At 37.8% G+C, this 17,666-nt stretch overlaps 1 protein-coding gene across 1 annotated transcript in view; it reads left to right on the top strand.

The window, feature by feature from the left end:
- zmat4a (zinc finger, matrin-type 4a) overlaps positions 1 to 12,701 on the top strand; it is a 188,942-nt gene extending 176,241 nt beyond the window's left edge. The window contains exon 7 of the mRNA XM_035910658.2: positions 9,307 to 12,701. Coding sequence (XP_035766551.1) covers positions 9,307 to 9,334 — 28 coding nt within the window. The 3' untranslated portion in view covers positions 9,335 to 12,701. The remainder of the gene's footprint in view (positions 1 to 9,306) is intronic.
- The last annotated feature ends 4,965 nt before the right edge of the window (positions 12,702 to 17,666 follow it).

Genomic DNA, 17,666 nt, shown 5'->3' with positions numbered 1-17,666 from the left:
TATATAGGGCTGATAATATCTAAAAAACCCAATTAGCAGAAAAGACACCAATATTTCTAACTGTATCATCGAGATGAAGAAATCACTTAGCCACTGGTTAAGCAGAGACCTCGCTTTTTTTGGCAGAAACATCCTATCTAAAGCTGAAGGCATCTCCAAATTGATTTATCCTTGTCACTCTCTATATATCTCCTCTAAAAGCATTAATAAGGCTAACACAGTTATTTTCGAATTTTTGTGGAGGAATAAAACCCATTACATATAAAGATATCAGCTTGTGAAGGAATACAATAAAGGTGGTATCAAAACTCCAGAATTAGAATTTATGGATGGCACCCTTAGAATTAAATGGTTAAAATCTTGTCTGTCACAGCCAGACTCTACTTAGCTCCACATCCTATGATCCTTGTTTAATAAAATAGTATACAGGATTAGACTTTATTTTGAAATGTGATTTTGCGGTAAATAAAATCCCCATAAAGATATCAAACTTTCCAAAACAGACTGTGCATTTTTGGGAAAATGAGATTTACCCACAACTTCTCCCCATAATTCAACCTTATGGAATAATAGGGTAATAACACTTAATCAAAAATCAATTTTCAAGAGTGACTGGTTTGAACAAAAAGATTATATTCATAACAGATTTGTTGGATGAAAACGGTGTAATTCTAAGTTACCCAGACTTTTCAGAAAAATATTGTCTAAACTGTTCTCAAAGAGAATATAACAAATTTTGTGAACTGGTCCCACTGCCTCTGCTTCATTTGATTAAAATTTTTATGATATACAATAATTTCTCATCAGTGCTCCCAAATTTATTGCTAGGGCAATGTCAGCTGTTTGATAAAAATGCAATAAGAAATTTGTTAGTAGTTTCTTCAAAGACAAAAATATTTCATAGTTACAACAGAATGGTTACATTGCATGGTTCTAATTTAGTTATTTCATATACACTGGATAAAGCATACTAAAAATTTATGAAATAGCCTATTCTACCTAAAGTTAAAGAAACACACTTTAAAAAAAATTAATCCTGTGGCAGAATTTCTAAAAAAAGAGATTTGGCTTTGAGGTGGATCAGTGTTCTTTTTGTACTGATGAAAATGAAACCCTAGAACATCTTTTTTTTTTCTATGCCCTATCACACAATGTATTTGGTGCAACTTAAAAAACATCATAATTTTTTTTATATGGATCATCTAGCATTGGGTGTATCAGACATTATTAACATCATCATACGTTTGAGTAAATATCATATCCATTGTGTTAAATGGGGGAACGCTAAGCCTTCTCTCCCTGGTTTTATTGATGATTTTAAGATATTTTTTTCTTTGCTAAAAAAGACAAAAAGCACATATGCCAAAAAAAAAAAAAAAAATAACCAGGATAATGCCCGTCTCCTGCTATTCTAAATTTTGACTTATGCTGAGGCTAATATACTTTTAAGTAATGCAGCTGTCTCACTAAGACTAAGCTGTCTAACTTATCGTTCCATGATTCGATTCAATTCGATTCGATTCAATTCAATTCAATTTGATTCTGGGAAATTTTGACAGTCAGCAATATTATAATTCAGATCAGTACATTTACATATTTTTGTATCTAAAAAAAGGAAGCTGACACACGCAAGACTTTATCAAAGGTGTAAGCGTCACAGCAGATGCCTTTGTGTAAAAGTAGCTGAAGATAAAACACAGAAAAACATGAAGGTGATTTTTCCTGGCCTGGGATTTTATAAAAAATATTCTGCAGTACATCAAAAACGAAAGAAAACCATTAATCAACATATGAACGTTACCTCTCACGTTCCAGCGGTTTTATTAGAGACACGGCTAAGCGTTTTGCATTTTGCATAATTTTTAAATGTTTAAATTTGTTCAGTATTGAACGGCAGAAATAAGATTTTCTTTTAGGAAGTATGTAAAACGAAAAAAAAAAACAGCGGCCGACAGCGCTGTAAACAACAGTAGACTTGTGCGTAACAAGCAAGCGAATAATGCAGAAAACAGATTTTTAGACGGGAAACTGTTCTTGAAGTACAGAGAGAGAGAGAAAGAGAGAGAGAGAGCTGTGCATGACGTGTGATTTTATCGTGGTGGAAGCAAAACATTAAATGTCAGAGGGAATTCATGACGATGTTTATGTGAAGCGCAGTTTGGACCTTCTTTTGCTGCTGGTTCAGTCAATATTGTTTGGAGAGAGATCAAACTAACAGCTTTAGAATCAGGCAAAAACTGCGTGAAAACAAAGCGCGGACCGCCGACAGATCAGAATCAGCCAGCTGTTGGCTTTCAGCCCCGACCGTGTCCTTGCCATCGGGTGAGAAAGGCGACATCCCATTGATTCTGATCCGCGGTCCGCGCTGTGTGTTTACGTCTTTGTGCAGAATCCTTGTTCCTGCTCTCATTTAAATTTAAAAAAAAAAAATAACCAGGATAATGCCCGTCTCCTGCTATTCTAAATTTTGACTTATGCTGAGGCTAATATACTTTTAAGTAATGCAGCTGTCTCACTAAGACTAAGCTGTCTAACTTATCGTTCCATGATTCGATTCAATTCGATTCGATTCAATTCAATTCAATTTGATTCTGGGAAATTTTGACAGTCAGCAATATTATAATTCAGATCAGTACATTTACATATTTTTGTATCTAAAAAAAGGAAGCTGACACACGCAAGACTTTATCAAAGGTGTAAGCGTCACAGCAGATGCCTTTGTGTAAAAGTAGCTGAAGATAAAACACAGAAAAACATGAAGGTGATTTTTCCTGGCCTGGGATTTTATAAAAAATATTCTGCAGTACATCAAAAACGAAAGAAAACCATTAATCAACATATGAACGTTACCTCTCACGTTCCAGCGGTTTTATTAGAGACACGGCTAAGCGTTTTGCATTTTGCATAATTTTTAAATGTTTAAATTTGTTCAGTATTGAACGGCAGAAATAAGATTTTCTTTTAGGAAGTATGTAAAACGAAAAAAAAAAACAGCGGCCGACAGCGCTGTAAACAACAGTAGACTTGTGCGTAACAAGCAAGCGAATAATGCAGAAAACAGATTTTTAGACGGGAAACTGTTCTTGAAGTACAGAGAGAGAGAGAAAGAGAGAGAGAGAGCTGTGCATGACGTGTGATTTTATCGTGGTGGAAGCAAAACATTAAATGTCAGAGGGAATTCATGACGATGTTTATGTGAAGCGCAGTTTGGACCTTCTTTTGCTGCTGGTTCAGTCAATATTGTTTGGAGAGAGATCAAACTAACAGCTTTAGAATCAGGCAAAAACTGCGTGAAAACAAAGCGCGGACCGCCGACAGATCAGAATCAGCCAGCTGTTGGCTTTCAGCCCCGACCGTGTCCTTGCCATCGGGTGAGAAAGGCGACATCCCATTGATTCTGATCCGCGGTCCGCGCTGTGTGTTTACGTCTTTGTGCAGAATCCTTGTTCCTGCTCTCATTTACTGTTTTAGCTGTTTGGTGGTTGTTGAAATTTTGTGAGGTTTCACCTGAGATTCTGGCATTTCGGGCAAAATTAATTTATATTAAAAAATCGATTCAGGATTTTAATGAATCGATTTCACGTTATCCAAGCCAGAATCGATTTTAATTGATAAATCGATTATAAAAACCCACCCCTAACTAGCAGGTTGCTGAGTAGACATCTGTGTAGTGGTTTGTTTGAAATCTACCACTTTTTCCTTCAGTTTCTTTGTCAAGAATTAACTTCCTGTTCAACTGAAAAACCTTCCTGTTCAACTGAAACGCCTTCCTGTTTAACTGAAATGCCTTCCTGTTTAACTGAAATGCCTTCCTGTTCAACTGAAACGCCTTCCTGTTTAACTGAAATGCCTTCCTGTTCAACTGAAACTCCTTCCTGTTTAACTGAAATGCCTTCCTGTTCAACTGAAACGCCTTCCTGTTCAACTGAAATGCCTTCCTGTTCAACTGAAATGCCTTGGTTTTTCAGTAGTGTGTGTGAGAGCGTTTCAGTAGTGTGTGTGTGAGAGCGTTTCAGTAGTGTGTGTGAGAGCTAAAATTTCAGTAGTGTGTGTGAGAGCTAAAATTTCAGTAGTGTGTGTGAGAGCGTTTCAGTAGTATGTGTGAGAGCGTTTCAGTTGTGTGTGTGAGAGCGTTTCAGTTGTGTGTGTGAGAGCGTTTCAGTAGTGTGTGTGAGAGCGTTTCAGTAGTGTGTGTGAGAGCTAAAATTTCAGTAGTGTGTGTGAGAGCGTTTCAGTAGTGTGTGTGAGAGCTAAAATTTCAGTAGTGTGTGTGAGAGCGTTTCAGTAGTGTGTGTGAGAGCGTTTCAGTAGTGTGTGTGAGAGCGTTTCAGTAGTGTGTGTGAGAGCTAAAATTTCAGTTGTGTGTGTGAGAGCGTTTCAGTAGTGTGTGTGAGAGCGTTTCAGTAGTGTGTGTGAGAGCGTTTCAGTAGTGTGTGTGAGAGCTAAAATTTCAGTAGTGTGTGTGAGAGCGTTTCAGTAGTGTGTGTGAGAGCGTTTCAGTAGTGTGTGTGAGAGCTAAAATTTCAGTTGTGTGTGTGAGAGCGTTTCAGTAGTGTGTGTGAGAGCGTTTCAGTAGTGTGTGTGAGAGCGTTTCAGTAGTGTGTGTGAGAGCGTTTCAGTAGTGTGTGTGAGAGCTAAAATTTCAGTAGTGTGTGTGAGAGCGTTTCAGTAGTGTGTGTGAGAGCGTTTCAGTAGTGTGTGTGAGAGCTAAAATTTCAGTTGTGTGTGTGAGAGCGTTTCAGTAGTGTGTGTGAGAGCGTTTCAGTAGTGTGTGTGAGAGCGTTTCAGTAATAATGTCCCTTACGGCACCTCATAGAAGACGCTGGTGCACGTTCATGCTTTGCAGAATACTTTATTAACACTTTCACGGTTGCTGTACATCCGCACCCAGAGCTGCAGTTCTCCCGCTGCCAGCTCAACATAACGACCACAACAACAACGCCAACCACAGGACCCAGTACAATATTTAATTCGGTGGGGCATGATCGCGGATGCCGTGCAGGTGCGTCCGCCTCCTCTGCACGGCACCGCAGGCCACGCCCCGCCACAGTATCACTGAGCTTTCTATCAGCTAAAATGTCTCAGTCTGTCTCTGTCAATTAAATCTTTGGCATGCAAACAATAACTCAGTCATGCAGAGGTGTTGGATCCCCTTGACTGCCTTTGCCCCTAGGCCTTGACACATGCAGGCCCTCAGGAAACTGTACATACATTTTAGGCCATGCTGTCATGTTTTGAACTGCATTCAATTCATTGAATCGGGGACTACAAAAAAAACTCCAGTCTTTTTGAGGATTAGGTGAGTTCACTCCACCCAACCCACTGAAAACTCCTAGAGGACTTTGTGGAGTGGACGACTGGCAGGTGCATTGGCTAAATTAAAGTGGATGAGTATACCCGAGTCTCTTGTGGTGAAGAGACAGCTGAGCTTGAAACCAAAGCCATTCATTTGTTTTTACATTCCCTCCCTCAACTATGGTGACAAGCTCTGGATAGTGACTGAAAGAATAAGGTTGCAGTCTTGGTAGTGCAGGCGTCTTGCTTCAAACCCAACTATGGCCTTTCTCCACAAAGAACATCAGCGTCTGTTTTGTCCTTTCTTCCTCCTCTCACCCCTAATCGGTCACGGGAGATAGCAGCTCCCTGAGCCTGGTTCTGCGGAACTTTTTAAAAAGGATTTTTTTTCCCCACTTTCATCAAGTGCTTGCTCAGAGGAGGTCATCTATGTGGAGAATAGCCTGTGGGTTCATTCCTGATTCAAACTTGACCATGGTTGTAGATAAAGTGCTTCAAATGCATTGAGTAAACAGCTGTAGGGCTGTATTTTTTTACTGGTTGATCTATGTTCCCACCCACACCTATGGCCATACATGCATGTAGTGGATGTTCCTCTTCCTCTGTGGGAATTTGTCTTGGAAAAGCTCTGTAGTTTAGGACAGGTTATAGTCCTCTTCCACATAACAAGTAGCAAGTTGAAGTGGTTCTGATTTGGATGCCTCATGCGCACCTCCTAGATTAAGTCTTGTGGATATGTCCTACTTGGTAGGAACTGTGACAGGACAAGGGGCAGAAAGATGGATGAATGAAGTGATTATTAACTGGCATAAAAATCAGAAGGCTACAGACACCTTGGTTATTCTTCTGTCATTTCAGCACACCAAGTTTCTGCATGTAGAACGTACTATCCAAAACTGCAATGTGACAAGAGATTCATTAACCTTAATTTGATTTACATCTGTTTTCTTTTCTTTACTATTTAATGAGAGACATGATTGACTGCAAATACAAGTTGAAGGGTTTAATGTTTATACAGAGCTATTCTTCTTGTACAGTCTGTTTTCCTACGTAGATATTTCCCGTGTATTTTGGAAATGCTTTCATAAATCTGAAGCTTATATATCACACATATATATTGTTACAGTGGCGTGCCCGGCCGGGGCGTGCGATGCATGGGCATTAACCTACCAGCTTCATTTCACGTCTCACCCTGTTCTCCCCCACCCTCAGCACACCTGGGCAGGTTCCTTTAGTTTCATGACTGTGTTTGGCCCAGAGGAATGTAACCCCCCCAACATGAAGCCCTCTTTTCTTTTCTTTTTTTGTATTCTAACTTTTTATTGTTTGCTGTGGTTCCTCTTTCTGCCTCCTGCTGTTTGACTCTCTGTTCACAGAAACCTTTTCTGTCCTTGATTCTGTTTCTCATGATCAAAATAATAAACACAAGTTTAAATACCAAAAAAAAAAAAAAAAAAAAAAAAGTCTTGTGGATATGTCCTACTTGGTAGGAACTGTGACAGGACAAGGGGCAGAAAGATGGATGAATGAAGTGATTATTAACTGGCATAAAAATCAGAAGGCTACAGACACCTTGGTTATTCTTCTGTCATTTCAGCACACCAAGTTTCTGCATGTAGAACGTACTATCCAAAACTGCAATGTGACAAGAGATTCATTAACCTTAATTTGATTTACATCTGTTTTCTTTTCTTTACTATTTAATGAGAGACATGATTGACTGCAAATACAAGTTGATTACCAAAACCTTTTTTTCTTCAAATCTTTGTTGCATACTGAGCTGTCATATTTTTCATAGTACAAAACTGGCAACATTATTTTGAACAATAACTACCATTATGTCTCAGCAGTTGTGCAGTCATCTGGCATTTTAAAACTTCACAATGTCAAAACAAACAAAAAAAAAACAAGAGAAAAAGAGCTGTGTGTGCAGGTTCAACTTTACAATATGTAAATGGATGTGTTTAATTCTCCCGTTGCCCCCAATGGCCACTCTGGCACTGGTGTCTCTCTATTTCATTTTGAACAGACTGAATTAATGTTTACTCAGAACACTGGAGGGCCACACCACAAAAACATGAATGAAGTTTTGTATTTGTAATAAAATAGTAAAACAGATACTACTATACATCCTGGGATGCTCCGAGGATGGCAGCTGAGGTATGGTTGTATGTTTTGCACAGCAGTTTAAATTTAAATATGTGTGTGGAACTACACACTCATATTGTTTTTGTACAGCATGTGCAGGATTGATGGAGATTCAACACGATATATAAAGGAAAACTGAGGCTGAAGGCGACAGAACATGACAAGAAACACAAGCAGCCAGATTCTCTCATCTGTTTGGAGCATTAAAAGATGTTGGTGTTGGTGTTTTTTTCAGCAATATTAGTTTAAAAAAAATATGAAGAAAACAAACAGGAAAAGGCTCTGCATATCAATTTAAATGATAATCTACATCTACATCCAATAATCTACATCCAAATAACACATTTATTCTTTTCCTGTATTCTTTTTTCTATTTATTCTGTTCTATGTATTTTAAAATTTCAGCTGAAGAGGAGAAAACACAAACAAAATCTTTTCCTTTTTTTTGCCCTCCCAGAATATATAACAAACCAAACCCTGCATGGTTTCCATAAATCAATTATTCATATTTACTCTTTTCAATTCAAAACTTTTGCAAAATTCAACTGGAAGACTAAAACTTTTCAAAGATTTTTGGTTTGTCTTTTGATATATGGTCATATTGGCACGCCATTTACCTCCTCATTAACATAAATTTCTAAGTAGCCAACCACATGGCAGAAGCCCAATGCATTTAGACTTCCTGCTGAAATTTGAGCGTCAGAATGGGGAACAAAGCTAGTCTTAAATTTCAGAGACTTCCCACACAACCACTTTTCGGCTTTACAGAGAATAATTAAAAAAAAAAAATATATATATATATATATATATATATATATATATATATATATCTCCGGTGAGCTCAGTTCTCTGGTTGAAAATGTGTTTTTGATAAAAGACGAGAATGGCTGGACTGGTTTGAAGTGAAAATGTTATGGTGTGGAGATAGGTGCTGGGTGGAACCCACACACACGTGCAGTCAGGGTGAGCTTGAATTGAAAAACTACTAAACTGCATAGCAACAGGGAAATGGGGAGGAGTTTTCTTTTACGGAGAGAAAGATGCCTGATTGGAGGAGACGGAAACTGGACCAAACACTATCTATGGAAAGCCAAGTCTGAGGCTTCTCGCCAAATTTTTAACCAATCATATTCATGTGATATTTTTATGCTATTATTAAAACTTTATTCCCTGAGGAGTGGCACCCTTTGTCTGTCAGGACAGCCGGACAGAGAGAAGTCTGCAGTGCTGTAACTGGAACCTTCAACCATTTAATAAACTTCATTATAAATAAAATTCATCTTTGAGTTTGTTCATCCTCTCTCAGAAAACAAACGTGACAAAAGAAAGACAACAGTAACTCCGATAATCACTCATTAGAGCCAAAGTATGTAGAAGAGCATCTCTGAAAAAGAAGAAGAGGTTGAAGACTGAAGAACTCCAATTTCTACCTATTTATCATATCTTGGTGGTATATATCATTCCAAGCTCTGCAGTGTGGAAGATGTTGATTTTTTTCAGTCCAGCAACACACGCAATTCACAAAGTTGGACATTAAATGACTGGAAAAAACATTAGCTGGTCTGATGAGTCTCGATTTCTTCTGCGACATCTGCAAGGCAGGGTCAGACCCAGGACTAGCAAAGTGGACCTAATAGTGTCCAGTGAGTGTAAGCTTTGACATCGTTTTCTTATCCATTGTGAAACTGATGAGTTTCTTGACATTTTTATGATTCTTAACTGGTTTAAATCAATGGCAACGGCAGCCAGCACCAAAATGTTTCTTTTCCTTTATTTTGCCATGTGCTGCATAAACTGTGTATACAATATCTGAAGTGTATCACTGATGAATCTTTTCCGTCTCTTTCTGTTTTTCTCCCACAGTCTGAAGAATCAGATATGTGTCCAGTGAGCGTGGGACGCCGATTAAAAAGAAAAAAAAAAACTACTACTGGATTGATGTCAGACAAGCTGTGTTCAGCTTGCCCTGCTTTTTCTGCCTCCGCCCTGCTTTTCGCTCCTCTCAAAACTATTTCAATTTCTCTCCTCATCTCTCTATTTCCATTTCTCTCTGGCTTTTTACTCTGTCTGTTTTGGATATTTTTTTTCTAACACTAGCACTGCATCAGCTCCCTCACCTGTCAATATAAAGTGCAGTTCCTCCACATTGTTAGCCACTCCCAAACCATAAACCTTTGACTTCACACTGCGGCTGTATTCTCTGCTTTTTTTTTTCCTTTTTCTTGTTTTTAATTGTTTGTTTTTTCAGTCCACTGACCGTCTGAGAATATTAAAGTGGATCTGATACGCAGCAGCCTTTCAAACATGCATGGACTGAATTTAGCTTTATTTTTCACATGTTAAGTACTGTAAGTGGAATTAAGAATATAAGGGTTTGTTTGCTTTTGCTCAGTTTTAATGTAACACATGCATAGTGTCTAACATTGTTAAATCATTGCCCTAAATTATGTAAGGTAACAGTGTAATTTAGTGCATACATTCTGGACCTAAATCCCCTTGTAGCTTTTAAGGGGTTAATGGCAATAATGACACTAGTAGAAGTCTAACATTGAGTTGCATTGGTATTGTCTTCTATTGGCCATACTGAAGACTAAATTGCTCTTTTTTCTTGGGTTTTGGTTGTGTTGTAAGAAGACCACCAGAACTGGTGAGATTTGTCTGCATCTACACAGGATTACAAGTTTCAAATAGAAGCTTTCAACACTTTTAATTTGCCAGCACTGGCACCATAGTAAGAACTTTGCTTTCACCATGTTAATTGCTGTGATCTGGGAACAACTAACATCACTGTAAAGCAATCAAGTGGGGTAAGAAACTGTCAAACAATCAGACAAGTCAGAAAAAGTTAGCCAAACTTTGCTAAAGGAGAAACAAAGAAGGATTTCCCAAACTCTATCCATGTACCCCAGCATCATCCCAAGCAAAGCAGCACAGATATTTTTCTCCTCGGGTCCTCCAGGATACTTAGCTCATCTGCCCCAAGTTCTCCACCCAGTTAGCTTTGTTTCAGCATGAAAGGATTTGCGTTGCAAGCTCTTGAGGTCTTCACATAAGGTCTAAAGCTGGAAGTATTCTTCTGCAGACATACACAGAAAAGAGCGCTATTGCCAGTTGATTCCATTGGTACCAAATCATTTGCATAAACTAGACTTAGAAACAGGAACCGTCTAACTAAAAGAACTGTTTGATGTCTGGAGCACCCTTGTCCTACAGCTTTGCATCATGGGAAGTGAAGGGCTGCCTCAAAGAATTTCTAGAACATTCCAAAAGACTGAAAGTCACACATACACTCAATCTTTTCTATGTATAAGGCCATCCAGACATTATTACCACACTGGTTGTGCCATTGTAATCCGATATCTTCAGCTAACTCTGGGCTTCAAGTTGAGCTACTCTAACTGTCTGGTTGTTTGGGTTTCATGTTTCTTGCCCCTGTAGAAATTTGTCTTTGTTTTCAAGCAGTCCCAGATGACTTCAATACTAAAAAGTCATCTGTTATCATCATTGACAGAAACGATGTCAAAATCAAACAAAAAAAATTACATCAAAATTGTTTTTAAGGTATGAAAAAAGTTCTGGGATTGGGCCTGATATATATGATACACATGCATATGTTTGCCTGCGTTAAAACCTTACCTGATTTAAATTTGGCTCAGTTCAAGATCATCTTATTAGGTTCAGACAGCTTCCAGCGCAGCTATTTTTAGATCCCTCCCTGGAAGTTCTGTTCTGACCATTTTCATTTACAAACTTTCACAATGGACCACCTTCAAATTATGTTTGAAAGTGACATAAATTTCAAAGCCTAATGGTAGGTGATGATCGAGACCAGAAGCATGGTTGTTGTTACTCATTCACTGGATTTTGCACCATGACAAAGTGAGACTGTCAACACCATGTTCCTGTGGGATCTGAGGGAGAACACTGACAGAAAATTACCTGTCTTGTGCCACCATACTGTAATGATCTGTCATGTTTGGCCACACGAACACACTGCGCTGGGAGAACCAGTGGAAATTACAAGTAGTGGTAGACAAAATGCGACTTCCACAGATTGATCTGAAAAGCTGATCTTGAATTTTTCAGGTATGGTTTAAATTGGGAAAAGTTTTTAATTTTTCTAGGCCTCGTCCAGGAAGTTGTTGATCACACCTGTTACAAAGAACAGCTAGGTTTCTCCTGGTTATAAAAAGATGTCACCAGACATGATCTCTACCGCACGTTGAAAAGAGGGACTTTGTTTTGTTTTAAATTGCTGCCCAATGCAGCATATACAGTCTAATATATATAGTCAGTGTTTCGAAAAAATATATTTCCTTTCATTTCAGTATGGTCTTCATCTCAGGGAGGTGTAACTGGATGCTTTTGTGAAATTTAACAATGCTGTTGAGAGCTGAACATTCAAATGTACTGAATCCATTCCACCATAGAGACTCGTAGAATGTGTTGGTAGATGAGGTAGAAAGGACTGAAGTATAACTGTAATGGTTTCACAGTATTTGATATTGATGTGAAGTGTTTTAAAGGGTAATTCAGCTTTACATATATAGACAGTATATATATTATTCAAAGCTTATGTAGCATTCTTCTTTCTTACATGTCATGTCAAGAAATTAAAGATGTTGACTTAAAAGCCAGTATTGTATAAATGAGCACTATGAGGAAAACTATAGATGAATAATATATCACTGTTGTGGACCAGATTAAGTTGTAATTGCTATCTGTTTACAATGTAAGTGATTTTATCTACTATCATTTTCAGTGCTGTGTCAACTGCAGACCTGTGTTTGATTAACATGTAGCTTTGACTGTGTCGTTAAAGCGTTTAATTTCTCAGAGCTCTAAGGTTATTGAAAGCTGAAATCACTTAAATATGGAGCTGGAGATTTGTACTGTAGAGGAAAAGAAAAAGATTATCATCTTGATTTGAAAAGTGGAAGAATTGTCGCTGGCTGATGTCAGAGCCGCCAGCTGATGTGTGAGATACCACCGCCAACGACATTATGAATAATTTCTAGAAATGTGTTTTTTAATATTGCAAATAAGACATGCACGTATGATTTGTTATTGCAACGAGGAAAAAAAATGAATTGCATTGCTCAGCCTGAGTAATAACGTCTCTGTCCAGGCGTTGCTTTGAATCAGTCATTTCTCCTTCATCACAGGATGTCCTTTGCTCATACACCCCCTAGTCCTGTTGTGCTCTGGGTTATGTGCTTTATTGTGTCTGAGAAACGAATAAAAGACACTTGCAATGATTTCTTCTGTAAGTTGTTTTCTGTTTATTTTATTTTGTTGCTTTTTCATCTTATTTTTAATAATTATAAAAAATCCTATCAGAACACATTAAACTTTTAAGGTAGTGCAGTTACCAGTGACAACTTGAAGTAATCGTAATAATAAGCTCTCTTAAAACTAAACTATGTAAAATCACATCACTAGATGTCTGTAGAGTGCAGATTGGTGTTAAGGAATTCTGTTATTTTTACTCCTAGTTCAAGTGCATAATCCTAGCTGTGGTGGCCACTTTTCTCCATAACAGCTGGATTGTTTCTACTACTTTTTGCGAATAAAACGATGGTCACATATTTTGCTTTCACATTTTAGCTTCTTGGATGATGAAACATATTTAGCTCAATGTTACGTGAATACCTATTAGTTCTTTTCTTCTCTGCCTTTGATGTACTATGTGTACGGCTAGACTATAACCACATGTATACAATATGATTAGGTGGAGTGTCCATCTCTGCACCATGGTGGGTTTAACAAACGGCGCCCGCGCTTATGAGTTTTTCAGTGGATTAATTCCAATGAAAATGTATAAGGTCGTTAGAAGACATGATTACAGACTAATAAATGTATGTTTCTGAATACAATATTTTATTTTCTACTAAATAAAATTACTTACTCTATGATTTTGCAGTTTCTTTGAGCATTTCACCTGACTTTGGGGTGAATTTGATGGGATATCCACTTCTGGCAGGATTGCTTTCTAATCCTTAACACACACCTGAACCTCAGACAAACAAACTGACAAAACGTATGTTTTTATCAATTATTGTATTATTATTACTATTAAAATATTAGTAGTAGTAGTAATAGTATTGTTGCGTCAAACATCAATTAATCAAGTGCATTTGATTAACATGACCTGGTTGTTTCTCATCCTCGCAATTTTGACATATGGTAAAGTATATTTAGGTGTTCACAGAAATGCACAGAACCCTTTGTTTTTCACATAACTGTATCTCTTTGACTAACAAGCTATCATAATCTCTGTCCTGGTTGTTGTGTCCTTGGGCAAGACACTTTACCCTACCGCCTACTGGTGTTGGCCAGAGGGGCCGATGGCGCGATATGGCAGCCTCGCTTCTGTCAGTTTGCCCCAGGGCAGCTGTGGCTACAACTGTAGCTTGCCTCCACCAGTGTGTGAATGTGAGAGTGAATGAATAGTGGCATTGTAAAGCGCTTTGGGTGCCTTGAAAAGCGCTATATAAAATCCAATCCATTATATGTTGCTCTTATTTTTCTTTAAAAAAAAATAAGGTAAAAAAAATCTGGTAATTTGTTTGTCTTTGTTTTTACAATATGCACAAATATCAAAGAGAAATGGAAAATGCATGGCGTGAAAGAGTTCGGGTCTTAGGAGGTTAAAGCAACTTCCTGATGATACACTGACTACATGCTGGAGCAGAGATAGTGTGTCTGTCTACAGTAGGTGGTATGTACAGCAGCCTTTTTGATAAGGTGTCTAGGCAGATATTACTAGCTAACAAGACTACTACTTATCTAAATGAATGCAGAAACAGATCTAACTTTAAATTTAAAATGTTATGTCTAAAAATATTGAGTGAAACCTCCCTAAATGTTAGTTAGGTTTGCCAAAAAGTTGAGTTTTAAAGGGATTTTCTTTCCTTCACAGATGGTATATTTGCTACATATGCGCAAATGTTGTCTGGTCCTTATAACAGCAGATGGGCAGAACAACTGCCATCTGTGGTGTTATGGAATTTCCACTCACGATTGTTTAAGTGGCAAATATATTCGTTATACAGCGGGTAAAGTAAGTACTGAACACATCACCAATTTTCTAAGTAAATATATTTCTAAAGGTGCCACTGACACAAAATTATCACCAGACGTTGGTAACACCCCATCCAATCTACACATGCAAAGAAATCAAACCATAGACGTCCATAAATTGAGTTATGTGTAATAATGAGAAATAACACAGTGAAAAAATATTGAACACATGAAGAAAGGGAGTTGCAAAAAGGCATGGAAAGTCATGACATCATCTGAAATATATAAGTAATTAGATATTATACCAATATTACTAATAATATTAGATTGCTTTCTAATATAAGTAACTAGAAAGCAATCCTCCCACTTAGTTTATCAGCTGGTTCAATCCCAACTGATGGCCAATAAAAATAATGTCATATTACCAAGGTGTCACACAAGAAACATCTCATGAAGGGTAAAACCAGTGAGCTCTCTCAAGACCCAAAAATAAAGAAGAAAATAAAGAAAATAAAACACACAAAAAACCATGATGAACATTTTCCTTCATGGTGCAAAGAAATAACTGCTGAGAGAAGATCTGGGATCCGGAAATAATAAATGGACATTACTGTTGTTGACAATTTATCAAGAATTTAAGGCAATATTTAACCACTGTGGCTAGCATACTGTAGCATTCAAATGTATGTATGGGTGTTAGCATTAAACCATCATGAATCCATGCACCTTTGGTGCAAGTGAAAGTATCAATGGTTCAGCACAGTCTCAAGAGTGTGGAGGAGATACCAGCAAATGGACAAATACACAAGTACAGCTGAACAGGATTGTACAAGGACATCATCCAATCAGCAGGACCAGTTTATGCTCCTTTGTACAAGGAGGAACTGTGGAAGCACTGCCAAGTCCTACGATATAACCTTTAGTGAGCTACTCATGTGCATGTTTCTAATCAAATTGTCAGAAACTCCATGAGGGTGGCATGAGGCTCTGCAATCCATTAGGCCCTGGCCTTGTGCTTACAGCCAAGCACTAAGCAGATCAACTGTCATTCACCAAAGATATGCCTCCCCAGACCATCACAAACCCACTGCTACCACTGGAAGGAAGGAAATCCAAAAAAGTTAATCCAATCACAATCACAAACGAAAGGCTTTGATTAATTTCATATGCGTGATTCATATCCAGTACATACAGATAAAGAAGATTATCAGAAAGGACGGTTCTCTTTGAATCGTCTGCATGTATCCTTCATTCTCTACTTTGGAGCTCCTTACATTACATTTTTTTCCTACTGAAATTTTTCGGCAGTGTGGGTTGGTGTGTACTGACCCATGATGATAGATTATTCTAATTAAGCTATGCAGACAACAGCGGCCCATCAAGAAGCAAGACTCATTAATTCACTGCTTTAAAATTTGAATCATAGAATGTAAATGGGAAAAGGTCCCAAATTAGTTTCTGCATGAGGAGGCGTGCCGGGAAGGAAGCCACAGTGTTACCAAAGCATCGTTGCTGACCTCTAACAGTCATTTAAATTATCTTACCACATACATTCATCAATTTGTCAGTATCACTTTTTTATGCCAAGCCATCAATCATTATGCAAAAACATCATAAGACTGCAGGAGTTAGTTGATGACAATCCTTTTTTTCAACAGTTTTACTAAAGCTTTGTGAGATTATTTAAATAGCTGAAGCAAGCATTGTCATTTGGATGCTCTTTAACTAGATTCCACACCCTAGCACTATGATACCCAAAGTCATAGCTTATGTGTAGGTGTTCTTTTGATCGCTTGAATTGTGATTTTCACTCCTGTACCTGAACATGATGAGAGCAATAAAAAAAAGAGTTGGCACCCACAGGCTGGAAAACATGGAGGATTGTGCAGTTCTCGCCTTGTTTTTAAAGGAAAAGGAGGATTTTTGAGGACTGTGGATGAGTATGGGATCTGTATTCCTTTTCCCAGAGCTCACCCTCACATGTGTGCCAATTTAAGCTAGAAGACAGAATAAACAGAAGAGAAAGAACTGAGAAAAGAAGCCATATACATCTGGGACAGAACCAAACCAATCCAGTGCAAATCCCTAATGCTATCTGTAGCGATGCATACAAAATATGTGAAATTGCTCTTTTCCTGTAGTGAAGGAATTAGCAAGTGAATTAAGGAGCTTTGCTGAAGAACTACGTGCCAATGACAAAGTGAGTTTAAATTCCAGGAGAAAATAACCAGATTCTTTATATTCCATATACATAGCATCTTCAGTAACTCCAAAGGCATGCATAATGTGTTTAAACACTATTTATGTAATATAGATTGTTTCATAAGGAAGATTTATAGTAGAGTAGCAGAGTGACCCAAAAATAAGGTGAGCCTTTATTGTGGCTCATGAAAAAATTCCCAGTGGAATATTGAAGTTTACAGTACAAGGAAAAAATCACACAATAAAAAATAGAGGGGAGCATTCAAGACAGAGGACAAACACTAGTCTACACAACTTCCAGTTGTTGCTGAAAATTGTCTGCTAGGCCTCACTTCCACTTATTACAGTCATTTAACTGCACCTCACAAGTTTTTAGTGCTGTTAGAATTACCTCACAAACAGTATGTCTTCCTATGCAGGTAATTGTACTAACAGCCTCTCCAACAAGTATGGACTCCAGTTTTTGGTGAGTGAAATTCTACTATTTTATCATTCTGTTAGCTAACATACTCCATAACCCTGAATTGGATAAGGAGAAGAAAATGGATGCACGGGTTAGCTAACACAAGTTAGCAAGAATTCTGCTAACCTGTAATGCTAACCTTAGCTATTAGCTAGTGACCAAATCTCTGGCTTTAAAGCTTCAAAATATGGAGGGTTATGCTACAGCCTTATCTGCAGTTTGTTGTCCTTTTCCCATTTCTATTCTCAGTCCACACATTTACACTACTAAAACTCATTGACAACAGAATAGCTCAATATGATGAGTCGCAAGCCACTTTTTTTTTTTTAGATCAACTGTCTTTGCTAAAATGAAAGCAGTCCAAAAATAGCTTTTAAACCTTCCCCCGGGAATTTTGTCTTTCTATTATAAGTTAGCACCTTCACTGAAAACATGTACGTTCCTTACTTTCCTGTAAGTGTATGTGTATCATGATTTCTGACTGACCCCTACCATAACCATCTATTGTAAAGAATATTTAGCACTTATTGCATCA

The sequence above is a fragment of the Neolamprologus brichardi genome, chromosome 12 (assembly GCF_056152115.1).
Source record: "Neolamprologus brichardi isolate AB-2024 chromosome 12, ASM5615211v1, whole genome shotgun sequence".
In the NCBI taxonomy this organism is placed as follows: domain Eukaryota; kingdom Metazoa; phylum Chordata; class Actinopteri; order Cichliformes; family Cichlidae; genus Neolamprologus; species Neolamprologus brichardi.
This window is presented reverse-complemented; position numbering and strand designations above follow the sequence as displayed.